We start from the raw sequence: 26591 nt of genomic DNA on the forward strand, positions 1-26591 counted from the left end.
CCCCATAACTTTGATTGGGTGGGCAGGACGCACGTTTGGGTGGGCACAGCCCACCCCTGCCCCCCCCTAGAACCGGCCTCGATGAGAAGCCCAGACAAAGTATATTTAATCAACCTTCTCTTAATTATTGCTAAATATCATATTCACTGTACTAAATTTGCTAGCCAACGTCCAAATATAATTGTTCTCAAAGCTATATTAATATCATATTCAGACAGTTTTAAACAGTTTTATGTGAAAAATATATTTCCTGATTTTTTTCCTCCTTAAACCTACAGCCTTCTATTTTATTTTGATATATAATTTATGTCCTTAATTTGTAACTGTATTTTATCCTGAAGTTTTGTACATTTCTATATATATCTGTCAATAAAAAAAACTAAAAAAAAAAAAAACGAATCTAAAATGGAGTCTTCCCATCCCTTTCCACAGCCTACAATAGCCAATAAGCGCCTGTATGCAAATGAAGCCCATGTCCCCCTTTTGTCATGAAAAGAATGAGCCAATTGGAACCAATCGTGCTGATGGCTGGCACATTGTACAGCCAATGAAATTCTGAAAACAACCATGTGCCTCTTCAGGGGCTGCAAATAAAGCCACAACAAAGAAGTGAATTACTTGCAGCGAGTGAACCCTGCGTCCGTGCATCGTCATCCGTGGCTTCTTTTTCAGCGTTTTGGGGATTTTGGGAGCGTGCATTGCGGGCAGATAATGGCAACGCGGAAAACAGATCCTACTGTCCAAGAAGCGCTGGAGTTCTGTTTCCTGCGACGGGAAGGTGATGAGGGAGACGAGATACCGGAGGAAGAGAGAGAGATGTCTGTTCACATGTTTGCTCTTGACAAGTAAGTATTGGATTATATAATGACTTTACTTTTTCAGTGTGTGTGTGTGTGTGTGTGTGTGTGTGTGTGTGTGTGTGTGTGTGTGTGTGTGTGTGTGTGTGTGTGTGTGTGTGTGTGAGTGTGAGTGTGTGTGTGTGTGTGTGTGTTTATTGTTACTGTACTGTAACAATTCAAGTACTACTGTACTTGTACTGTTATTTCTTTATTTCCACATAAAAGTAAGTATTTGATTATATAATGATTTAAGAATAATTCATAATGCCGGTTTTCTTGAACACACTAATGCATTATTCTTCAATTATAAAATAATCCCATTTTGTGTGTGTTTCATTGTGCAAAACAATAGAATACAGAAAAGATGGAAAGTTTAGTAAATGACTGTTCTTTATTTTCACATAAAAGTAAGTATTTGATTACATAATGACTTATATTACAACACGTGTGTGTGTGTGTGTGTGTGTGGAGCAGATGGAGTTAATATAGAATATAAGTATATTTATATGAATATTTATACAGGCATGTGTGTACAAATATATCGAAATACTCAACTATGTGTATGTATGTATAGGTGAGTGTGTGAGTATAATTATAGTATAGTTAGTTATTATAAATACCTGTTAATAAATGATTAGTGAATGGGGGTAGGATTAAATAAGTTTACACTTCTTCCTACTCCTTTTTTGCACATGTAAATTAAGATATTAAGTGTTAAAGTATGAAATTATTTAGTTTTCTTATGTTCTCTTTTAATTGTTTTTTTACATGTACAAAATAAAAATCAAATCAAATTTATATTACAACTTAGTGTGTGTGTGTGTGTGTGTGTGTGTCCCTCTACCCCCCCATCCTCCTCTGTGTTTCATTGTGCAAAACAGTAGAATACAGAAAAGATGGAAAGTTTAGTAAATGACTGTTATTTCTTTATTTTCACATGATAGGCAGCCATCTGAGGATTCAGATGGGGATTGGGAGTCAGATGTTTCTACCCTAGTCACCAAGTGCTCACATGGAGAGGATAGTAGCGGTGAGGAGCAGCATTCTCCAACTGTCCAGAGAGCTTCTGCAAGCATGGGGGGAGGAGGAAGAGGAGGAGCCGTTGGTGCCAGTACCAGTACCAGCCCTCAAGAGAAATGGAATGATGTTGACGAGCCAGACATCACACCACCACAGCCCACCTTCAGACCCGCCCATTCACCAGGACCACGGCTCATAACTACAGCGACATACACACCCCTGCAGCTTTTCCAGATGTTTTTTACAGACTCTATTCTACAGACCATAACACAAAACACCAATGAATTCGGCTCAACTCACCATTCAACACCCTCCACCCCATGGATTGATGTAACAGTGCAAGACATGCTGTCATTCATGTCTTTGATCGTTTTCATGGGTGTAGTAAAATGCTCTGCACTTACTGACTACTGGCGAGGCAGTGAACTGTACAACTTCCTATTCCCAAGAGAGGTAATGACTGGGGAGAAGTTCCTCAGGATCTTCGAGTCCCTTCACCTCAGCAACCTGGCGGACGATGCTGCTAACGAGCAAAGGAGAGGCACGGCATCCTTCGATCGGCTCGCCAGAATAAAGCCGCTCTACACAGAGATAAGGGAAGCCTGCAGGAGGAACTACCATCCTAGCCAGGAAATAGCCATCAACGAGAGGATGGTTGCCTCCAAAGCCCACACTGGCACTGGCACTGACATGAAAAGCAAGCCTGTTGGCTGGGGATATAAACTTTTCGTTCTGGAGGACTCCAGGAATGGTTATACGTGGGACTTTTTTGTCGACGAGGGGAAGTCCCACAGAAACAGCGGTAAGCGGCTCAGTTATGAGTCTGTGATGGAGCTTGTTGACGTAGGGATTCTGGGCACCGGCTATAAGCTCTTTGTGGACGACTTCTATACAAGTCCAATGCTTTTCCGTGAGCTCCTTCAGAAAAGCATCTGGGCATGTGGCCACATCCGGCCGAACAGAATTGGCTTCCCAAAGACCAAAGTCAACAGTCTTAGATCAAAATCTCCCCGCGGCAGCATGCGGTGGATCCGGAAGGACTCCCTCCTCTTTGTCCAGTGGCGAGACACGAGGGACGTCTTCCTATGTTCAACGCTCCACACGGCCCATTCAGACGACAGAGAGCAGAGGAGGGTCAGAGGTGCAGATGGAAGCTGGCAGATGAAGGACGTGTCAGTTCCACCAGCTGTGAAGGAGTACAACCGGTATGTACTGTATATTCAATAGGGGTGTAACGATACACTTATCTCACGATACGGTACGATACACGATATTGAGGTCACGATAACAATACGATATTATAGCAGTATTTTTTTTAACAACCTTGAATGAGGAACATATGACTGGAAAAATTGTCTTTTATTTGAAAGACACAAAATAAAGAACAATACTGTGCATTTGCCCTATTGTTGCAGTTTGTAATGCTTTATAACTGTTTAAGTTTTAAAGAGAAAGCCAGGCCAACCATTTTCCACAAACTGAACTAAAAGTAAATGTCAGGTTTGCATTATGCATCTTCAGTTTCATACAAGTACAAATATTTTACCTCAAACTGAATAGTTCCTCTCATGTATGATTTGACTTTTTTCTTTTTCAGAAATTTAACAACTAAAATTAAATAAATAAATACAAGTAAATAAATACATACAATTTTACATCATAAAAAACATTGATTTATGGTCACCTTATAAGTGTAAGAGGAGATTTTTTTTTGTTAAGAAGGTTATTTTGGTAATTCAGAGTTCATTATTTTATAAATATATTCTTTATATTCTGATGTAAATTAGGGACTATAATGACACTAGTCAGTTTATCTGTAGTGATTAGTATGTTTTAGATTGGGCGGAGTGATACGCCACAGTACGGCACTAGGTGCTGTGTTGACATTCTAAAATCCTACACTGTTGACGGACATTAAAGAACACTGGAACTGGTACACTGGAAGTTGTCCGTGTTTATCCTACTCACGACCAGAAAAAGGTTTAATATAATGAGGTAAGGCTTAACTCTACACCAGCCTTACATAAGTAAAAGTTCAGAGCTCAAAACGTGACCGCAAAACGGTACTAGTTTCTTCTGAGCGTAGTAAGATTTTGGTCCGTGGGTCGAGGCGCGGTCGTCACGCGTGGTCAGATGGGCGTTTCTAGTCAACACAATGGATTATTATTAATAACCCAATATCGCGATACACTTCATGTCACCTCCACGACACGTTTCGTGACATTTTTTGTATCGCGAAATTTCGTGGCACGATATATTGTTACACCCCTAATATTCAACTGTGTATTCATTTTGAAATCAAATAATTTTTGTGCTGCATATATTTATGTTTTTGTATTTATTTTTTTCAATGTTGTTCCAGGTGTATGGTTGGAGGGGACCTGTCTGACGGCCTGATAGATTACTACGAAGTCCTCCACAAGACGCAGAAGTGGTACAAGACCTTCTTTTACCATTTTATCGACATTGCGATTGTGAATGCCTTCCTCCTCCACAAAGAGCTTGCAATGGGTAAAGGAGAGACACCTCTGCACCAGAAGGCCTTCTGGGAGACCCTCGCTGAGCAGCTGGCAGAAGCAGGGTCTTCCTATACAGCCGGACCCGTCCCACCTCCTGCTCCGCAGGGAGGACATCACAAATCTGTCTTTATCAGCGGCACCGTGAAGTGCAGGCACTGCCAGGCTGAAACCCAAGTGAAATGCTCCTCGTGTGATGTGCCTTTGTGCTTTACCCCCACGCGTGATTGCTACAATGAATGGCATGTTGCCAATAACCTGTAATTGGTTATCATTGTAAATTTGTGGAAATATGTGAATAGTTTGTTATGTTTACTATGTTGTTAAAGGTGGTCATTTTTTTTTAAATATAAATTGCATTTTCCACAACAGCACTTGTTTTGACTCTTTTATATGCAAAGTTTAGCTTAATGTTTCAGTAACTTTTTTTCAGCAATATTGATAGTGAATCTGGATATGGGATAGGATACCTCTAAGTCACCTTTCATTAGAGGCCAAAATTATGACATATGTTGAAAGATTCAAGCGTTATGCCCTTTTATCCTAGGTATGTGACCAGGGTTATCCAAGTGTCCTTTTGGCGTCTCCAAATGGCCATTTCTGGAAAGGTCTAGACGCAATCTTACAAAAACATGTGTAAAATACTTTTTTTTTTTTTCTTTTTTTTGTGGTATTGTTATAAATCAGGTAAGCATGCATGAAGTAAGGCTTCATGCTGTGGTGCCATTGTGTTTTCCAGCTAATAAGTCACAGCTACACTCTTCTGCAGACATCTAGTTACAAAACCAATTTCAGGCGGAAATAAAAACCTTCTATTTCAGTGTGTCCAAGCTTGGATTACTCAATGCTAGTAGGACATACAGTGATTCTGACAGTTGGGGGAAAAACTTCAGAGTGTTACATTTCAAAAGAGACCAAAACCACCCATGTACTTCAAACGGTTCAAGAACAGCTTTCAATTTATTTTGGGTATGCCTTGGATAGGCGTATTTTACAGGAGTGGTAACAGGCTATCTTCAGTAAAAAAAAAACATTAATTCAAAACCATTAAAGCATGCATGTTCCAGTGGGCTAACATCTGGCAGGAACCTTTTATCCATTTAACAGCAGTTTGGACAAACATCTAACATGTCATGGTGATGTAAACCTTATTTTTCTTGTGGTAAGCTCACATCAAACAATCAAATCCCTCATTGGATCTGGGAATTTGAGTGATCTTATAATTAAAAATGGAAAAAATAATCGGTATAAATCTTGTAATGTTCTGTGAAAATAAAAACTGTCAGACTTGATTGAGATGTTTTCTCAGTCCATGAAGATCAGTTGTGGAATCTTGAGATTCAATATTTGTATGCTTCAATAAGGATCATAACTGCAGCTACATTATTCTCCAATCATATTCACCCTGCCGTTACTTGAATTACATTCAATTTGAACAACGGGAGTTCAATATTCTCTTAATACTGACAGAAGATGTCCCATGAAGCCCTAATCGTCTTTCTTGTCTCTGGTCATCTTTATCATTGTCTCTGGTGATCGATAAAGGAAGATTAGTTTATCGACCAGTGTCTCCTCCAGCTCCATCTCTCCAGTCTCCCGCACCACAAAAATGTCCGTGCAGAGCTTCAGGACTCTGTCCACACACGGCAGCTCCTCGAACATGATGGACCGGGATATGCCGTTGAAGAACTCTCTGACAAACTTACCGACCACTAGCACCACTGACATGTACAGGCCAACGATGCTGCGGGGAGGAGGGAGTGAGCAATGTTAAATTAGTTACAAGAGTAAAACTGTTATCATGCACCTGTATTTGAATCGGGTTCTCTAAATTACTTTTTAAACTTTTAAAACCAATCAATATCATTACACACTAAATATAAATGATTGTATTGCTGATTTTTTTAGAAGTTAGCTACAGCAGTATAAGAACAAATCAGCAGTGGATCAGTTTTACTGTGTAAGTTAGAAGAAATTAAAACTCATAAAGAGAAAGAATGAGGTGCATCTATAATCACCAGAACAATTTGCTGATTTCCTCGTTACTTACCCGTGTCCAGCCAGAAAGCCCAGACTGGAGGGGCTGACTTTATCATTGAACACCAGAATCTCTATGCTGTGACATTTGTGTTCAGAGGGGAGAGGGGAGCACTCCTCCACCACCCACCACTGGTCTGCCTCTCTGTCTGAAGTCCCATTGACCTGTTCAAGTTTAATCGACATTGGTCTGAAGAAGGCCAGCGCCTGGACGTCTGGGCGATCGGACGACTCTGAAGACCAAATGTAAATCAACTCAGGTCCATCATTTACACCAAACTGATCTTGAAAGCAATGTAAAATGCAAATAATAATGATATGTAATGATTTGCAAATTAGTTTCACACTGGAGATTTCTTATTTATTCTGACAACTCTGCAAAGCGTTTGGTACTGGCACTGAGCTGCAGTAGTTTTAAAAATAAAAAAAAAACTTCACAATTTAGCCTTATTTTTGCTGATTAACAGTTATGGACAAAAGCTTTGAACACATTTAAACTTTGACTTTTAGACTAAAATGTTCTTTTAAAACATGTTTTACAAGGTGCAGGCTTTCAATTTCCATCTTCTGATTAAATTACATTTGTAATTTAAACAAAAATGTGATTCAAGAAAGGGTTCACACTGGTGAGTTGATGCTGGTCAGGGGGCCACTCTAGAAAATGTAGAAAATCACTACAAGATCAGAAACACCATCAATACGATTATGTGATTGTAACATGTGCATTTTTCAGACAGAAATATATTGTGACATTGTCAATATACAATAAACATTAACTAACCGACTGTCATTCTGGTGGCCATTTTGGACTCCTGTTTCTTGGGACCTCTAATAAACTTTGGCAGCAGAGAATTAATGATCCTGCAGGACAGAAAAACAGAAGAACACAAATTATTCACTGATGTTCCATTTTCAATTTTCTTTTTTGTTCAGTTCCTTATGATAGTATTGTTTTACGCTCCAACAACCCTTCAAAATAAGTTGGCATTGTCTATGACCTGTAAGGAAAGGCTTAGAGTGTAATGATGCAATATATATTGCTAAAAAAAAATAAAGGGAACACTTACACAACACAATACAATGTAAAGAGTTCCATTTATTTTTTTTGAGCAGTGTGGTATTATATATTACCGTACATAATTAACCTCAGCTGTCTTTGACCACACTGTAGGTACTTACATCCCCAGCTGCGGCTGCTCAGGCGAGTCTGTGTCATCACAATAAGACCAATAAGTACAGCAGTGAACTGACTGTGGTTCTGTTGAATGTATTGCCCTACTGAAGCCACAGCAGTCCTGAACTGTGCTCTTGTGGTTAAAGAAACCCACCATAGAGGCACTGAAGGTTGGTGTAAGGTTAGCAGTACCAGAAAAACTTTTCAAAAGCCATAGCTTCTCTGAATACAGCCACAGTTTTGCATGCATGAACATCTATTACATCTATGTTTTATGTTTAAATTTTGTTTTTCTAACATTAGAGACTGCAAAGCCTGAGACTCACACAGGTTTGCTGCTGTTGCCTTTGATCATGTGGACAAGCTCATCCATCAGGGCCTTGTCTTCAAACTTCACAGTATGTTCTCCCATGGCCTCCACAACCATCGATATGGATGCATTCCTGAGAAGGGGAGGACATCAGAAGTGGAAACGTTTATTCAGTTCTGCGCGCTTCAGTACAAATTTGAAAATGTAGCTGTTTAACAGAGAATTTCATAATAAAAGGAAAAAAGAAAAGTAAAAAGAAACTACCGGTACATCTATGAACAATCTGTACAGTATAAGCAGGATAAACACATTTTTGAAGTCCCATGAGATTAGTTGATATTTACGTTTACCTTCTATTTATACATCAGGATGGTCCCAGCTAGAGGACACATTTAGGCCTAATCTAGTAGGCAGTATTTATGGCTCAGTTGGGGCTCTCAGGGGTCCTCTGCATATCAGATGTGTCCCAAAATTCATGAACTGGGCCAGACTTGGGTTTTGGCATGTGTTGTATCAGCCAGATTTGACCCATGATCCTTAAGATAGTTTTGGTACAGGATACAGTAAGTGTTGTGAGAGCCTGTCAAGGCTCAAACGACCAGAGAAATAAAGAATTGTGCCGTGTCTGGTGGATATATGGTTGAATTTAGGCAGCCACACTCACCTGGAGTCAAAACCATTTGTCAAAGCCAAAATTTGGCCACGGTTTGAGTTTTAACATCTCATTAATGTTGCCATGTTTGATGAGTTTTGTATTTCATCTTTGTGAAGTTTTACTGCTGGCAGATCTTTGGAACCAGCATCAGATTATTTCAGTTAAAGTGGTTTAAATTAGGCACCGCAAAGATGCTTCGGAGCTTCTTAAATATTTACATCTGTAAATAAGACAAGAACACACACTGTGTAAGTGCACTCTCATTCTGACCTGAGCAGCGTCCAGTGAAGGGTCATGTAAATGTGAGAGGAGTTGCTGAGTTCCTCTATCATGGCAGCTCGACTGGCTGGGCTGATGGTCCAGAGCAGACTGGCATCACTCTTGATCTTAGCAACAACAATGTCCTCGGCTTCGTAGTTCATCAGGAACTGCATAGCAGACTTGGAGATAAAGCACACGTCTTTTAAAAAACTCCACCGCTGAGTTATATATCCTTAAGATGGCTGATATTGAAAAACATGATCATTTCAGAAGTGCAGAAATAACAAAATTCACATCCATTTTCAAGTGAGACAGAGACCATATGAAACCCTCTTCCTAATCAGAATTTTACAATATAAAAAAATACAATCTGTATTATTAAATGTCCAACTAAAATAATTAGTTAGGACGAAATGTGTTTTCTCTGGTCTGTCTTACTGTGCAGTGATGGACTCGTAAATGTCTTATAGCCCTTCAAAGATAAACGGGCAGCAATATTACTTCCTGAAGACCATTGCTAATGTTTTTCCTCTCTGGTATTGTATTAACACATACCTAAATACTGCAATACTGCCAAACTACAGTACCAACCACCAAACAAACCTTCTCTTTTAAGGCAATATTAACAGTTACTGAATATCAATTAACTGACTGCTATTTATATTTTTAATTACCGGGGAATAGGGGTGTGATTTTCACACACGGCCCTAGTATTAAAGCCTTTTTCTTTTGGGTCAAAAAGAGACTGAAGCATTTTAATGTTGTATGTTATGTGTTCTTATTCATCTGAGGTTGTATTTGGCCTGTTTTAAGCTCTGGTAAGTTTAAGTACCGGTAAGATAACTTCTGCTTCATTTGACAGGATGTGATATGGCAGAAGGTCTGTTATATGTTATAAATTCCTATAATATAAACTGGCCTGCTCTGTCGTCATTGTCAAGATGACAATCAAGGCTGAGTCGTATTATAAATGCTTGCATGAGTATTGTTAGTTTAAATCACATATACTGATTATTTCCACACATTCACTTGTGTAAGTTCTATAGAATTAAACTTAATTATGTGACGTCACATCCGCAGGGCAGCGCGGGAAAAGCGGCCCCAGCCTTGCAGCACATTTTGCAGCACACAGCCTGTTCAAGGCAATGGAAAGATATACTAGAGGGCTCACTCTTTTTGGTTTGGAACGCTTCATCTGACATTATTACTAGAAAAATTAAAACGTATACCATTTTTTTTCATAAATCCAGCCTCAAGCTCCTTTAAAGGAGTCATATTCATTTAAAGATTTAAGAATACAGATATTTGCAAATATTTGGTTATCTAGAAACATACATCCAATCATGCAATTTCACACTTGGAAACTAACCATTCCAATATGACTTCTGAGAAGAACAAAATCACACTAACTATTTTATTTAACAGAAAAATAAATAGCATCTTACTGGATGAGTAGCATAGATTTTGGTGAGTCTGTTGAATCCCGCATCTGTGTATGCAACTAAGTTCTGCTCCTGGGCGCTCATAGTGAACAGAGGCTGTGAAAAGACATAGATCAGACAGGGAGATACGATCACCAGCTAATGGAGAAACATTCCCAATAGAAACACACGATGGCATTGTATCATAGCCAGATATCTTTTTGCTACCGTAGAAAAACATATTCATGCTCTGCAGAGAGAGAGGAGCCTTCATCACACACTGCAGGTTGCAGATTGTGGATCGTTAAATGGTAAGAGTAATGCAAACATAGCAAAGTATCAAATCCCCATGTTAACCATAACTTTAGATGAATATTATCACTGTAACACTAAAACACAAATTAGAATAAACGTGTGTCTGACCTCATATCCTGCAATGCTCAGCTGGATGGAGACGTCCACGGGCTGATTGGTCACTCCGGCTGCTGACTGAACCAAAGACATGAAGAGGAGCGGAAACCACATGATGCTGATGAGAGCGAAGATGATGAACCCTCCCATTCCATATTTCACCACCTTCTTCTTCTTCTGCCCTGGAGGGTGGGGGTATTTCTGAAAGGATTACAAATAAAAGTTGTTTTTAACAATAATTACAATATTCACACCAAAAAAAAACCAACAAAACATACACTTCTGTTCTTCCTTTGTCAGAGAATATACAATCAATATACAAGGATGCATTTACTAATTGTTTTAGGACAAAAACTCATTTAAATTAATTACTTTTAATCATACAGTAACTGCAGCCCCCATTATCCAAACTTGGATAAAAAATAAAAACTCTTGCTTACTTTTTCAGACTCCCTCGAGCACTTGAGGATAAATATGTTAGCATAGATGTCTTCAACACATATCCAACTGGAGAGCGATAGAGTGGTGTCAGTCCAAACCCAATCCATCACTGCTCTCAGCTCCGTCAGGAAGGGAACCATCCGAAAACTGGAAGAGAAAAGGAATGATGACCCTTGCTATCTTTTGAAGGAAATAAAAAAAGGCTGTGAGAGATAATGATAAAATGAAAACATATATATAGGAAATCCTTGTCAAAAGTAGTAATTGTTTACCCTTGGAAAAGAAAGAGGTTCAGGTAGTTGAAATGCTTAGTGAGAAAATTGCCCAGGATGCGGTTTGGATAGCCACATTTTATCTGGTAGGCAGACAGGCCAAAGTAGATGCACTTTACAAAGTACCAGAGCTGAGCCACTGAGTTCCTGTTGAACCTCCTGGAGCAGAAAGAGACAAAGCAGATCATCCTTCGTTACTGGAGTCAGGGAAAAGGGAAATGTTTTCTTTTTTTTTTTAAATGTAATTTATTGTGTTCTGTTTTGACATAAATGCATTGTAAAGTCAAAAGAAATCACAAAAATCCCCATGGACTTGAATTTTGTATCACAGTTTTATCAGTTGGTTGAATTTTGTTTGGGTTAATGTAAACTTCTCACGATTGATCCACTAACCTTAAACTGAATGCAGAATCTTTGGAACGAAAATGAAAACGAAAGCAAACCTAAAAATGTGCTCCATGTTCTTTATTGTCATTTTTTTTTATAAATGGCTGCTTTGATCAAGATCTTTAATACACTTCCAGTAAAACAATCCTTATTATATATATTATTATATTTAGTCTTGAATTACATTTTTACCTTTTACAGATCACGTAGAGGCATGAAAATCTTGCTAAACGTCATTGTGATTTAAACAATGCTATTTTGTAAACGTGTGAGTAGAACCATGCATTGTAATGAATGACCTCTGACCTCTCTGTGACACCAGGGAGAATGAAGAACATCCAAAAGTGTATGCCGAACACCAGCACCACCTGGAAAACACACTTTCCAAGCAGAGACTTCTTCAGGTACAGAGCACGGTCCACTATCATGGTTCCAAACTGCATGAGCAGCATGACCAGAAACGCCTCTGGAACCTGGTCTTCTGACAGGGACTCTGTAATATCAGCGCCCGCCGAGTATTTCTATAAAAAGTTAAAGACCAGAATCATCATGTCAAAATGCACATAACATCCTTTTTGGATTGAGAGTTCACATTGTAATAATTAATATATATGTGTATGCATTCTCTTAATTTACCCCAAAAGCCGAGTATCCATATATGGTCACAATAAAGTTGACAACATCGATGACAAACATGAGGGCGTAGACGTCACAAACAGGACTGTATTCTGGGTGAATGATGTCATAGAAGAACTGTCTTATCGGGAGATAGATGTGAAGAGCTCTGTAGAAGAAAGGAGCCTTCATCACACACTGATCACAATTCTCTCAAAGCACACATATTTGTAAATTAAAAAAAAAAATGCAAATACATGGAGGCCAAAGAAAACGACTCACACTTCTATGATAGTGGTTTTGGCTTGCAGCATCCTCTCTCCAATCTGCTGTCTCATCCTCTGCTTCCTGGTCAGAGGAGTGGCGTTTCTTTGCCATCTCTTTTTCTTGCTGCGCCGCTTCTTTGGCTTCCCATCTACAATGAATAAACAAATAGATAAAGCGATGTCAGATGACTACAGCCAAAAGCTAACTCAAAAGCCCAAAACAGTAAAACAAGACAACGGCGAGAACTTCTGAAGAAGTCTCACCGGCAGACTCTGCTGAGTCTGCTGTTTTTCGCCTGCAGAACATGGAGGTGGTGGAGGCCTGGATGGGGAGGAACTTCAGCCGACGTGAAGATTTGCCACTACTGGTCTTATCTGTCCCTGTCATTTTCGTTTTGTCCACTTTCTTCTTCAGCTTCTTGAAGAAATCGGGCATCTCGACCTCCTTGTTGTCCCACAGCCCATGGCACTGCACAGTCAGAAACGTGAAACAAGAGGAGCTGCATGGGGTCTGCACTGGTGGTCCATTATGAGATACAGGGTAAACAGATACATCTCACTAGGAATTTCTCACGGTTACCTTGAGGATGGATCGGTGGAAGAAAAGAGCAAGCAGCTGAATGAGATCAAACAGGACATAGCCATCTTTCTTCTCGATGCCAATGATGTTGGGTAAGGCGAAGGGGCGTTCGGCATTGATGCCTCGGTAAGCAGATGTGGCCCAGGGGAAGAAACCAAACTGGAAAAAGTACTTCACCACGACAGTCAGCTGAGGCAAAGAGAGAACAGACTGCTGAAACCACTTTGAATGAGTTACCAGTTCAAATAATGGACCATTATCACAATGTAAGAGTATCCTATTCTTTCTGATGTTTGATCATATCTATTAAATCAAATTAAACCAAATCATGAGCATAATTTCTGCAAAACAAACATGGCTTCATTTAAAAATGCTATTAAAACATAATGCATCTATCGAGAACAAAGATAAAATGGCATTTCCAGCAACGGCAGCAACTTACTTCTGTGTAGATTATAGCCGTCATCCAGAAGCGTTTGGACGGCCGGGGCACTGACAGCATCGCCCAGAGAAATATCAGAATGGGCAGGATGAGGGACAAGAAGCATGCTGACACAATGTGGTTGAGGATGATGACGAAGTAGCACAACATCTCTGACTTGGACACCATGGTGTTGTAGAGGGCAAACATCAGCTTCAGGGGGCTTGGCAGCTTCACAAAAAACTTGTCAGAGTCCGCGATCTCGTCGTTTTCAAACATGCTTTTGAATGAAGGAAAAGGGAGAATAAAACAGTGATGAAAACATTATTATTTATGTTACATTATTATATGTTATTTGCTGAGATAAATATTCATGTCTACTAACTTGTTGAGAAGGAGCTCGCTGGCAGTGAGATTCCTCGTTTCCTCACTCAGAGATCTGGGAGACCCCGTGAGGTCCAGACTTTTCTCTTCATCACTCTCCATGAAACGCAGCGAGGTTGCCCTTTTGAAGCATCCATCCTCTTCTCTTTCCCATATTTCCTTATCCGGTTCATCTCTTTCCAACTCTGGGTCTTCCTGTCGGTCATTTTCCTCATCTGCCTTTGGATCTTGCTCAGACTTCCACTCACCTTCATCCTCCTCATCACCCACTTGTTCAGGGTCTCCCTTTTCAGCGGCGATGGCATCTTCATGGCTGCTGAGAGGAGACATAGTTTAAGCTCAAGAATCAAGGTGACAGTGTTGTTAAAAGAATTAACATTAAATATCACAGAAAAGTGAAAAGAAGCGCAGAAAAAAAAGAGATTGAATTGAATTGAAATTTTATTTCGAACATGAAACAGTAGTGAATACAAAACAAAACAATAATCAATAATAAATAAATGTAAATAAGAAAACAAAACAAAAATATAAATAAAAAAAAAACATGCATCCACCATAATTAACATGCTCGAAAAGGAATAGGAAGAAGTAAAAACCTTTTAAATCCTACGCCCTATACTATATTTCATTATGATACAAAAAACAAAAGATCAATATATAAATATCAATAATAATACATCCTCCCACCTATATACACTGATATAAATATACCCATTTATAAATTAATATATCAGTCTCAACAATATACAAAAAAGAAAATAAAACAAAAAAAAACAAACAACTCATAACGGCAAAGCCCCACCCAAAAGCAACCAAAACCCCCTCAAGCCCCCTCCTCCTTGTATCTTGTAAAAATCATTTGTTAATATTTGTTTTTAAGATGGATAGACACATTTAAAAAATCCTGGAAAATGTGTGCAATTGTCTGAAAAACGTTATGATTTCTATTTAAAGATAAATTTTGCTTCAGCCATAAGGATGACAACAAACAGTGAAAGCTAAACATTAGCCCCATTTATCATTAACCATTTCTACATTTTAATTCTTAACGGTGTTGTTATTTTTCTGTTAAAAAAAAATCAACTCATTTGTTATGCTATTCTTGATCAAATTAAAAAACAAAACATTCAGGCACATGATTTTTCTTCCACAAGTTGATGTTTTTCACTATTTTTGTTCAGTATGAAGCCAAGGAAAACTATATTCTGGCAAATCTCAACATCTTACTGACAGATGCTGCATAAATGTATGTATGCTGTATGGTGAATTAGATCCTCTTCCTGTGACATCAGCGATTGGTTCAGAGCGCAGCAGCTCCACTTTTAACTTCCACCAAGAAGTGTGATCATGTAACTCCAGTCTTGGCATCCCTCCACTTGCTTCCCATCTGATTCCAAATATATTTTGAGATTTCATTATAGACTTTTAACGTTTTAAATGGAATGGCAGCCTCGTATCTGTCAGAACTCATGCACATCCACACACCAGTGAGATCATTGCAGTCAACCAGCGAGTTGCTTCTAGACATTCCCCGGCCCCAAAGCTGTGGAAGAGCTTGTCTTTTCTTATTCACACTGCTCAGACTTTCGCTATGTTCAGTATGTCTGTGAGCATAACACAAACAGATATAAGACTGTATTGCTATTTTGATTTGACTGTTTATGCTTTTTATTATATTTTCCTGCTTTTAAGTGATAATTTTTGGTTCATTGTTATCTGATTGTAAAGCACTTTGGTCGACCTCTTTGCTTTTAAATGTGCTATCCAAATAAAATTTGACCTCTGACAATCAGCATGTGGTACAAAATATTATCTGGATTTTACAGTTATAATTGTAGATAATAAGAGCACAATAAACAAATAAAAATATATATTATTGATAGTCATATTGAGGAAAATTATTCAGTATTACATGTGTAAAATCTATTAAACTCTTTTGTCAGTTTCTGGTGCAAACTTCTGCAGTTAAATATTTCTAGTAACTATTCATCAGTGTTGCACATTGGTTTCAATAAATATTATGGGATTAAGGTCAGGACTATGAATTTTTTCATTTCATAATATTAACTTTATTCTTCCAGAGTGAGAGGGGTGCTAATGACCTCTAACGAACAATTATCCAGATATCTACAATTCACATCCAGATTCATAATTCAGTATTCCATTAATAATGACAAGTCATTGTAGTCAAAAAGTGAAAAAAAGAGAAACCCAAACAATTTTCCTATCACCACAACCAGATGGAAAGTTGCTGTTCTTCAATCAATCAATCAATTTGTATTTATTTATTTATATAGCATAGTGGCTAAAAGCAGCATCACCAAATGCTACTCTGTGGAACAGCTAAAAAGGAAGAGCCAGAGGATTTGAGGGGCCTTTCTGATTCATAGAATAACTTCTTGAATGCAATATTACCATTTCTCCAAACATAACACTTCTTTTTAACTCGAGAAAGTCCTTTTTTTTTTTCAACTATCAGCAACGTAGTTCAGTATTCTTCAAATGAACATAAATTGCTGCAAGTCACTCTTTTGTTTGTTACTTTTCCTTCTGATCAAGAGAGTATCATACATCTTGAATTGCTTCATGTTTACGAAATCTGTCTCACTGTATGTTGACGAAATCATAGATGGTTTTGCAACTTTTAAAGTATCTGCAATCTTTCAATGGTCTTTAGAGGTATTATATGTTTGTGTTGTGATTATCTTCCAAAACTGTGTTGTGATGATTAGAATCCCGTTTAAAAAAAAGATAGGGCACCCGTTCACTCCTATTTATAATCTCATGTAATCACTGACTAATTTACTTTTTAACCTTGAGGTTTACATGCTTTTTTGGGTAAAAGATAGACTAGACTGGTTTTATCATTAAAAAAATATAGATCTGGGTCTTATTTGTTTAATCTACATTTGGGTTATACCAAAACATAGAACATGTTAAACTTTTATTCACAACTATATATTTTCATAGTATGATTGACATAAAATTTAGATTCTTTTGCTTATACTGAGGTGTAAAATGGGGCTGCATTGGACTAAAACGTGTTTCTAAAATCCCCCCTCCTTCCGTCACCTCTGAATGAGTTCGTCAGCGTCGAAGGAGCTCAGCTCAACTCGAGCCGCTTTCAGGAGCCTCGGCCTGAGCCGAGAAGGAGAAGGAGGAGGTTCATCCAGCTCCTCCTGCGTCGGCTGTCGGGATCCAAGCATCGTCTCATCCGTCATACAGCTGGAGGTGAGCGGAGAGGAGAGAGTAGATGAGTATGAAGGGTTTAGAAGAGCAGTAAACTGAAAATATTCAATGTATGTGTCATTGTTCAGAAGCTAGGAGCAACATAGTTCAAAGTGCTGCACTAACTGTGTGTTAGTAGCAGTGAAAGTAAGCACTGCTGACTCTGATAATAGATGATCCCGCCTGTAGGATGAGCTCTCCCTTTGTCAAAACACATCTTTTGGAAAAAAAAAAATCATATAATCATCAAATCCTGTATTGTCTTAACTCTGGCAATTTCTAAGGCTTTCAACTGAGCTCAAGTGATCTCAATTGATGAGCAGTTATTCATTTCTGTTTTTCAGTCAAATACTCGCACACTCTCCACTCACGGAAGCATTTCATTTTTGTTTACACTATAGGTCTAAATATAGTCTAAATCCCTAATATAGGAGGACTTGACTTTTCAGATGTAGCACCAGTGTGCAAGTGTAAAATAAAAAAGAAGAAGAAGATGGGTTAGATGTGGTTTTTGTGGAATCTACCTGGAAAAACTGCTGCCCCAGGATACTTTGGAGGCTTGGTTCTTCAGTTTGGCATAGAAGTGATGCGAGGAAGGGACAGAGGGTGGGGTCGAGGGCGGGGGCAGGGTATCCAAGGCATCCTGAGATGTCATTGTATTCTGACGGGACATCCAGTTGACATAAAACTGCTTCACACTCTCCTGACTCACTTCTTTGCCCTGGAGAGTGAGGAAGGGAGATACAGTAAAAAAGGTTCACCTCATCGTCCCAAATACAACTATACAAAACCAAAACATGCTTGGAAAAACAGGTATGTGAAATGAAAAAAGTGAGTGAATTAAAGAGTCTACTGGACTATGATTCCATGCTTCTACAGCATTAAGTGTGGAGTATGTAGAGCCATAACAATATGCAGGTCTTGGGTTGTTCAAAGTTTTGCCAACATTACAGTTATAATGACGATATCTTCTCATCCCACCTTCTTTTTCTGCTGGTTGAGTAGTGCTCGCTCAAAGCACAGCACTTTGGAAATGTCTAGGCTGTCTTTACAGAAGGAGTTCAGACCCTCCGTCATGTCGTCAATAAGCGCTTGAAGAAAAACCAAGCCAAACTTCAGGGTGTTAACGATGCGCTGCAGGGGGTTTTCTGTGAGAAAAGAACAGCCGAATAAGTCCAAAAGCAGTTTTATCGCTGCTTTTTTGAACTGCAGCAACAACTAACCAGAGGTTCTTCTGGAAGCACATTCCATCTGGCAGAGGTTTACAATTAAACAGGCATTACATTCCCTTGGTTATTCTGTGTGCGTTCACCTTTCTCCTCCTCCTGCCCCTCCTCCTCTTCCATCACAGTGCTGTCATTCAATTCATCCTCAGAAGAGTCTGCTCTTTCAATGCCTGAAAAAAAAACAATGATTTACTTAATTTACTTGATCCATTGTATTAAGTCTACTATTACACAAGAGTAAAATTCAGTTTGAAAAAAATATATAAATGTTTGTAAGTATGCTTTGTTAAGGAAAAATAAGATACAATATCCCAGAGTGTACTTTGGTAAGGGTAATCCTAATTATTGTTGTTCACAGTATACAGTTTACAGTTTACATATCAGGAGATGATTAAAAGGATCGTTTGGTCCTCACCAGGTCATACAATTAAGTAATTATAACCCAGGATGAAGAAAAGAAAAATGCATTGAATATGTGTCACTGTGTCACAATTCATTGAATAAAAACTAAGCCAAGCAGCAGACGTGGTGTGTGCTGGTGTGTTTGGGATCATTGTTCTGGTTTGTGATGTAATTTTTGCCAAGCTTTAGCAGATAGATTTCATATTTGACTCTACTGTTTCTGTAAACAGAAATATCCGTGACTCAGTGACTGCAAGATAGCAGGTCCTGTGGTTGCAAAGCAAACCCCTGCTATCACCTTCAACCACTGTGCCAGACAATTGGCATTATGTGTTGGTTTGCTGCGTTTGTTTGTTTTTTTATAATGTTAGTACTGCATTGGAGCCAAAATCTAATCTTTTGTCTTATCTGTTGAAAAGACATTGTTCAAGAAGTCTTGGGATTTGGTCAGAGGCAAACCTAACTTGTGCTGTCATACTCTGTTTCAAAAGAATTGGCTTTTTCCTGGAGTCTCTTCCAAAGAGGCCAATCCTGTTAAGGCTTTTTTCAACTCTATGGTCATGAAGTTTTACATCTAACAAACTAATTACGGTCAGCGGTCTGAGTCTGAAATGAAACCCTTGGGAGATTTTTGCACTTTATTTGAACAATGCATGACCTTTGAACAATATGCATTATTTTTTTATGTTTTTCACCAAAAAATCACCTCTGTCTCAACAGAATCCAAACCATCTCCAAATTGTTAGAGATTCTTCTCCAGATTGATGGACAGCGACCGCCAACTTGTTTGAGAGCACTGTGGTTATCACTTCTTCTGGATATTGTGTTAACTCACAACTGAATGTTCCAGATCCGCAAATTGCCATAAACCTTTGCTTTTATAAGGGAAATCAGACTCGCTAATGATTAATAAACCAACTGGATAAAAAAAGTAGTGCCTGGTTTCTTCTTACTTTCTAAATTCCTATTGAAACGGTTCGTATTAACTTATTTTTTCCAGACCCGCTTTCTGCATTGTGGCTTATTTTATGTTTAATGACATGCTGTAATATGTCATGTGCTGCAGTTCAGCTGAGGTTGTACTTACCTACTTTTGAGATCTAAAGACCAGTTTAAAAAATGTTTTGTGTTAAGAAAATTGAAAACTATTTACAACTATTTTGGTCTAAAGAATTCAAGTCAAGACATTTTTTCTTAGCCCATTGCGAAATATATTTTTGCTCGAAGTAAGACAATTTTGACTATATTTATGGATTATTAGGCTTTATTCTCAAGGGGCTGTTTTTGCAGTGATGCGTTTTGGGCTCTGGACTTTTCTGCTCTTTCAGATTTACATGTGGAGGATCAGAAGCAAAGAGTCTCCAGAGTACAGAAAAAGAGCAGCATTTGTGTTACAGAATTTAGTAATTAAATCAGACAATGTTGGAGATTTTTTAAAGTTGTTGGGGGAAGTAGTTGGCACGCTGAAGCAAATGTTTCAAATGTCTAACTTGAAGATTCAGCGATTCTGTAGATTATGAGGTTACCGATTGTATACTGAGGAAAATGGGATTATGTTATGTATTAAATACAACATCTTGTTTCTAACCCTGCTGCTTCTGCAGCTCCTTCTTCGCCCTCTTTGTCTCCTCTTTCTTTCTGTTTTTCTTCTCTTTTTTCAGGTCCTTGAGAGCTGATTTGGAGCTGGTGATCCAGGCATTGTAGGCCAACTGCATCATCAAAGACAGATGCACATCATGTTCTGATGTTCTGACATTTATAAAATTGTACAATTGTTTTCTTTACATTTAAGTAAAATGAAAATGGCTGGGTTAATGAAAAACTGAAAAAGGAAACGTATCACATTCATTTGCCCCTAGTTTTATCTGGCCACTCTAACCTCTCACCTGGAAAGCTGATTTCTTTTTTGGCGGTTCTTCCTCCTCCTTCTTCTCAGTGACTTCCTCCTCATCTTCTTCGCTGTCACTCTCAAACAGGTGGTAGCCACAGTTGTTTTCCACTGTGTTAAACAGAACAAGGTCTTTGAGGAAAGTGCCTCAGTTGAAGCTGCTCAACTCTAACAGCTCAGTCCGAAAAACAAGGCGGCTACAGTTTACATCACATCTCAGAGAGCAAGTGTCTGACAGCAAAGATTTTTTTGTATAAGAAAAATCCAGCACCAAATGTTGGGGGAAGGTGTAGTGTTTCTTCTCTCACATTCAATTACCTCAGTCATACATTAACCATTTAGTTGCCACTATATAACAGAAAATGACACGTGGAATAAAATGCTCTTTAACACAAGAGTTAGGGTATAAAATACTTTCCTGTAAAGAAAGTATTTCTGTATCAGTGAACACTCACCTCCAGGTCGAGAGACCCAAGGTTTCCACCATTTTCCTGCATCTCTCTTTGCCTTCTCATCATCATCTGGAACATAACAGTTCACTCTGTTCATATACTGCTGACATTTGCAGACATCATTTGCAGCGATTAAATATTTCCACTAAAAAAATAACTTCCACACAGGTACAGACAACGGTGAGAACCACAGGATGAAAAAGCTTTCAGTAATCTTTCTCTAGCAACAAAGACGTTACTAAAGCTTCAAAATTTTAGATTTTAACCGTTAAAATTTCAACCTTTAATACAGAAGCTTGGATTACTGCCCATGAAGCTATTTTTTTTTAAAAAAAGGAAAGAAAAAGAGGGTAAATCAGGACATCGTAATGGAGACTTTATTGCGTTCGTTGCATGTGAGGTGATCGCTCATCTACCTGAGGAAGCCACGCCAAGAGCAGAGACCATGGGATATTTTATAAAGGAGCCCACACCAGCTCAAACGCCACTTACTGACACTAATTAAAGCGCATTCAACATTAATACAACAAACCTTAGAAACAAAGAAAATGCCAAATGTCCAGGTGGAAGAACTGTCACAAGCATGAGCATGATTGTCACAAACTACCCAGAATGCAGCAGCTCACTTTCTGACAGGACAAGAAATGGCGTGATGAGCGCACCACCCCATGTGCCGGCTTTCCCTCACTGGCTTCCTGCCCTGGTTGGAAACCAGTTTAAGGTTTTATCCTTCCCTTAAGAGTCTGAACAGTATGGGACCCCCTTACTTATCTGAGATTGTAAACTTTAATGGTCCTGTCAGAGCTCCAACCAACCAACCAGCTGCATTGGAGAGTTCCCCAATTGAAATGGAAAAATGTGCTTTCTAACATTAGACACTAAGTGCAGGGAAGATATTGGTTTCTTTAGCTAGGCAATTATTATTATAAATGTTATTTTTATTGGCTTTATATTAATTAGACTCATTTGGAGTTAAATTCTGTTTTTTGGGTGCCTTTACAGCGGAATAGAATTGAATTCTCTACTTGGTAACGATGTTTAGAAAAGTGCTTTACAAATATAGTTTATTATTATTATTATTATTATTATTATTATTATTATTATTATTATTATTATTAATAATAATAATAATAATAATAATAATAATAATAATAATAATAATAATAATAATAATAATAATAATGTTATGAATAGCTTGTGTTACCCAGTGTTGCTTGGACCTGATCTCCTGCAATTTCCACTTCGTTTGCTGCAGGTCGACCCTTCTGTTTAGATTTGATCTTCTCCATCCTAAAGGAAGTGGGTGAAAAGGTCGATCATGTTTTATTTAGTCTTTTGTAAGATAAATGGAGGATAGACTGAAGAGAAATATGCTGATCATCACAATAAGTTCCCTCCATTAATTGATTGAGTCACTGTACAGTCTTACTGTCTCTTCAACGTCTCGACAGATTTCTCTTCCTCCTCCAGTCTGGCTGCAACCTGCTTCTTCACTTTGGCTTCAAACAGCTCAGCACCTCTTTGAGAGACACAGAGAAATCAACATGAAAATTAGCGATCTTGTCACCGTTTTCTTTCTCCCAGACTGTGTGTGTTTTTTTACCTGTCTTTCTGTCTGGGGATCTGGAAATGTTTTTTTTTTTCAAGTGTGAGTTTACCACTTAAAACTTCTGAAGTATCATAACACAATTATCTGTTTGTGAAAATCACCTATAAGAAACCTTTTTTTTTTAAAGAAAATAAAAAGCATATTAAGACCTCCTAATATGACACAGAAGGATCTCACATTGCTAAATGATATTATTGATAGTTAAAATGCACAGAAAGAAAATGTGCTTCATCATTTGATACAAAACAATATAGTTTGTTTTTACTACTCACTGATGTGATAAGTCTTTATTTCACTGCAGGTTAGCTGATAATACAGTGCAAAAATTGAATTGTTGGTATTATTGAGTTTCTAATCACAACCTTAACACTTACTGTTTGGGCTTTAAATTTAGATAAACTGTGTATTTCTGTTGCTGATTCTGTTTGTAAATAACTCGAACGCTGCATTAAAGTTTACTCAGCTGCAGACTGGATCGCATACCTTGAGGCCAGTATCTTGGAGGACTTGAGGTCAGACACCACGTAGAGGAAGTAGTAGCTGAGGAAAACCCTCCTTTGTGCCAAGAGGACGGTGAAGCAGATTGCATCCCAGAAGATGCCGGCCTCTCCCTCTGGCAGCTCACACTCATCATCAGGCTCCGCTGGGAAATGCAAAAGGAGAGCAAAACTATTGAAAACTATACTACTAACTGGTATTTTGAGAAGATGCTCCAAATGCTTACCTTTTGTTTGCATTTTCCAGAGACCCAGTTTTAATTCTTGACAATACTGAATTTAAGAAAAAATGTATGTACTATAGATGAGCCTGTCTCTTGCACAAAACACACCATTTAAATTAGACCTTAATCTGATCAGATTTTTAAAAAAAAATCTACTATTTATTGTATTCTAATATCTGCGAATAGTTGTTCTACTAAATTTGGTTAATTTCAACAATTGGTTTGTATTATATTGTGTTTTGAGTGACATATACACTTGTTTGACTTTGTCATGATGGTGGACGTGAAAAAGACTGCCACTACTTTGCTCAGATTTCCACGTCACCCCTAACAACGGCAATGTTCTTCAGCAAATATAATATCAACTTCCACCGCTATACGTGAATGAGACCCAGCTCTACCTCACCAGTACACCCATTTCTAACTGCCCCCCTCCTTCCTCACTGACTGCATGGCACAAATCAACTACGGTATGTCTTGAAACTGACGATGTTTCTCTCTTTGTGGACCAGTGCTCTGTTTCCCGTTCCCAGCATGTTAAGAGTCTAAGTTAAGAGTCATCCTCGACAGTACTTTATCCTTCCAATCCCACATCAATAACATTGCCAGGTCTGCATACTTCCACCTACCATACAATCTCTCATGCCCCTCCATTACCCTTACATTGCACCCTCCATTACCCCCCCCTTAATAAAATGATAAAATGCTTTATCAGTTAATAGCAAAAAACAGTGAGACATTAACAATTCAAGTGAGCACAATTAGATGATTCATTTACATATGAAAGCAACAGGATTAATACAATACTCTGTAAACTACACAAACACATGCAACTGGTATTAATTAGTTTAGTTTAGTCACATATTAGACAGACTGTATACAAAAGCAAGCTAAAATGACACCTTTGTTACAGATACTTACGGATATCGTAGCCTTTGATGGTGCAGAACATGCTGAAGGCCTGAATTAACCAGCAGCTGTTCTTTAACAGGATTTCCAGGTATCCGCAAGAGCCGAGCTGAAAAAAAAAAGATAAAACAATCTAAAATTTAAAAAAAAGAAGCTAGAAAATAAGCAGACGCAGATTTGAGATGATTCTGTAAACAACACATCTCAAACTGTCTTAACTATAAACCTACAGACACCACGTTCTTCATGGCGATCACAAAGCAGGTGTAGCCGATGAGCAAGTCCCACAGTCGAAGGATGTATTTCACGGGCTGCATCAGCACACTGCTGCCAAACAGCATGAAGTAGAAACAGGCCACCAGGTAGCCGAGACAGAAGATGTTGATCCGAGTGGTTCCAGTGATGAAGATGAGGCAGAGCACCAGCCAGAAGAAATAGCTGAAAACAAACACCTTCACCATGTCGAGGTAAGACCTGATGACATTCAGAGAAAAACATGCTTGGTTAACCAGGGACTACATTCGCTGTTGGTGTAACTGAAGATAGTTCTGTCTGCACTGTGTCCATCTTGTGATGGACTGGTGATGCAGAAAGAGGGTCCAGAGTCCCCCCCAGAACCCCCTGCAACCCTCTACAGCAGGGGTGTCAAATGTGCGGCCCGTGGGCTGCATGCGGCCCGAGAGAGATTTTCATGCAGCCCGCGATAAGTTTCCAACGCAAAAAAATGAAATGTTAATTTACTAAAAAGGAAGGCATAAATAATTGCCATGAATCGCAGCATATCCGATAATATATTTCTTCTACAAATCCATCGTTATTCCACAAAGAGAGCAGTTTTCGACATTTTTTTAGTTTTCTAGAATGCATTTGCCGATTTTATTTCTTTGTAGACGGTCGTTTATTTTCATTAACTGACTACTATTATATATTTTCGCAGGAAAAATATCACTGCTAAAAAAGATGATAGAAGATATTTATTCGGAGAATTTCAGTTTTGAATACGAGGATAGTGACAAAGTGAAACAGTTAAAAGAGAAGTGCTGACTTTTTCGGCACACTGGCGTAAATATCCGCGCCAATTTTTAAAAATAAATACACTTAATTTTACTGGAAAAATCTCTAAATCACAAAGAAACACTTTTGGATGTAATAAGAAAGATTTTGCTTTTAATTAAATTTCCTATAAAAAAAAGCGAAATATAAAAAAAACATACTTGTTTCTGTTTATCTTTGCAAAATGATATTGGCCGGGTTTCCCAGATCCAACCTCTCTTAAGGATTTAAGAGAGGTTCAAAGAAGGTTTGAACTAAGAGAGAACCCTAAGATACGGGTGTTTCCCAGATGACTTCTTAACACCGTTCTTTAGTTTCGCTCTTTCAGAAGCTCTTTGGAGCAGCTGTCCGGTTCTGAAACCAAATCAATCGATGCCAGGCAAATCGATCACCGATCACTATCAGCGCATTTTCACACGCAGCACTGCTGCCTAACGCACTAATTCCCTGCTGCCTGTGCGTTATAATAAAAAATTAAGATGATAAATATAATTCAATTACCCTTTTTCATCCAAACGGTGCGTTACTCCGTTATTTCTGGCTACAGTGAGGCTTTTTTTCCCCACACGCAGAAACCGGGAGTAAACGGGGTGGGCGTGTGTGTGCGTTCAAAAACATGAGCCAAGAGAAGGCGAGTTTCGCAAATCGCAACGTGGAATTACAGCAATCCCTGGTTTTTCGCAGGGGTTATGTTCCAAAAAGAACCCGTGATAAGTGAAATTCTTTTTACAATTATAGAGGGCTTCAGATTGCAGAGATCATCCCCGCCACGCACGTATTCCTGCTCTTCTGATGCTGCTGCATCCCGCAGGTGGGTTTTTTCAAGAGAAGAAAATAGTTATGGGTCGTTGTCTTCGCTCTTTTTTCTTCTGGGCAAAAATATTCTTTAATAATGTAGCGACCCTGCAGTTATGTTCAGTTATGTTAGTAATGTTGTCATGTTCAGATGTTCTGTTTAATGTTAAGCCTGTGGGTAGAGAACAGGTAGGGGCGGGGTAAGCACGGGAGTTGTGAGTGTGAGTGTGCGCATGCGTAGAGCGGCTGTGCGGCGCCCGTTAGGAGGCGCGTCAGTTGAACAGCTGTTGAGCGGAGT

At 38.7% G+C, this 26591-nt stretch overlaps 2 protein-coding genes across 2 annotated transcripts in view; one reads left to right on the forward strand and one right to left on the reverse strand.

The window, feature by feature from the left end:
- Positions 1-632: 632 nt before the first annotated feature.
- Positions 633-4705, forward strand: LOC133456533 (piggyBac transposable element-derived protein 4). The gene is made up of 3 exons (XM_061735030.1): positions 633-845; positions 1784-3064; positions 4222-4705. The coding sequence occupies exons 1-3, from the start codon at positions 712-714 to the stop codon at positions 4637-4639; spliced, it is 1833 nt and encodes a 610-aa protein (XP_061591014.1). The 5' UTR covers positions 633-711; the 3' UTR covers positions 4640-4705.
- Positions 4706-5304: 599 nt separating this feature from the next.
- The window catches only part of si:dkey-11f4.7 (piezo-type mechanosensitive ion channel component 2), a 50502-nt gene continuing 29215 nt past the window's right edge, over positions 5305-26591 (reverse strand). Inside the window, exons 29-56 of the mRNA XM_061736557.1 lie at positions 24676-24919; positions 24458-24554; positions 23299-23458; positions 22636-22725; positions 22411-22496; positions 21210-21275; positions 20753-20865; positions 20455-20575; positions 18551-18634; positions 18220-18386; positions 17763-17959; positions 17083-17235; positions 14012-14323; positions 13648-13906; positions 13206-13394; positions 12890-13094; positions 12642-12774; positions 12381-12528; positions 12051-12265; positions 11358-11516; positions 11085-11232; positions 10657-10845; positions 10258-10350; positions 8822-8991; positions 7913-8029; positions 7194-7273; positions 6426-6645; positions 5305-6119 (exon numbers count right to left, since the gene is read on the reverse strand). Of these exons, the coding sequence (XP_061592541.1) occupies positions 5864-6119; positions 6426-6645; positions 7194-7273; positions 7913-8029; positions 8822-8991; positions 10258-10350; positions 10657-10845; positions 11085-11232; positions 11358-11516; positions 12051-12265; positions 12381-12528; positions 12642-12774; positions 12890-13094; positions 13206-13394; positions 13648-13906; positions 14012-14323; positions 17083-17235; positions 17763-17959; positions 18220-18386; positions 18551-18634; positions 20455-20575; positions 20753-20865; positions 21210-21275; positions 22411-22496; positions 22636-22725; positions 23299-23458; positions 24458-24554; positions 24676-24919 (4471 nt within the window). The 3' untranslated portion in view covers positions 5305-5863. The remainder of the gene's footprint in view (positions 6120-6425; positions 6646-7193; positions 7274-7912; positions 8030-8821; positions 8992-10257; positions 10351-10656; positions 10846-11084; positions 11233-11357; positions 11517-12050; positions 12266-12380; positions 12529-12641; positions 12775-12889; positions 13095-13205; positions 13395-13647; positions 13907-14011; positions 14324-17082; positions 17236-17762; positions 17960-18219; positions 18387-18550; positions 18635-20454; positions 20576-20752; positions 20866-21209; positions 21276-22410; positions 22497-22635; positions 22726-23298; positions 23459-24457; positions 24555-24675; positions 24920-26591) is intronic.

Source organism: Cololabis saira, chromosome 12 (assembly GCF_033807715.1).
Source record: "Cololabis saira isolate AMF1-May2022 chromosome 12, fColSai1.1, whole genome shotgun sequence".
NCBI classification, from domain to species: domain Eukaryota; kingdom Metazoa; phylum Chordata; class Actinopteri; order Beloniformes; family Belonidae; genus Cololabis; species Cololabis saira.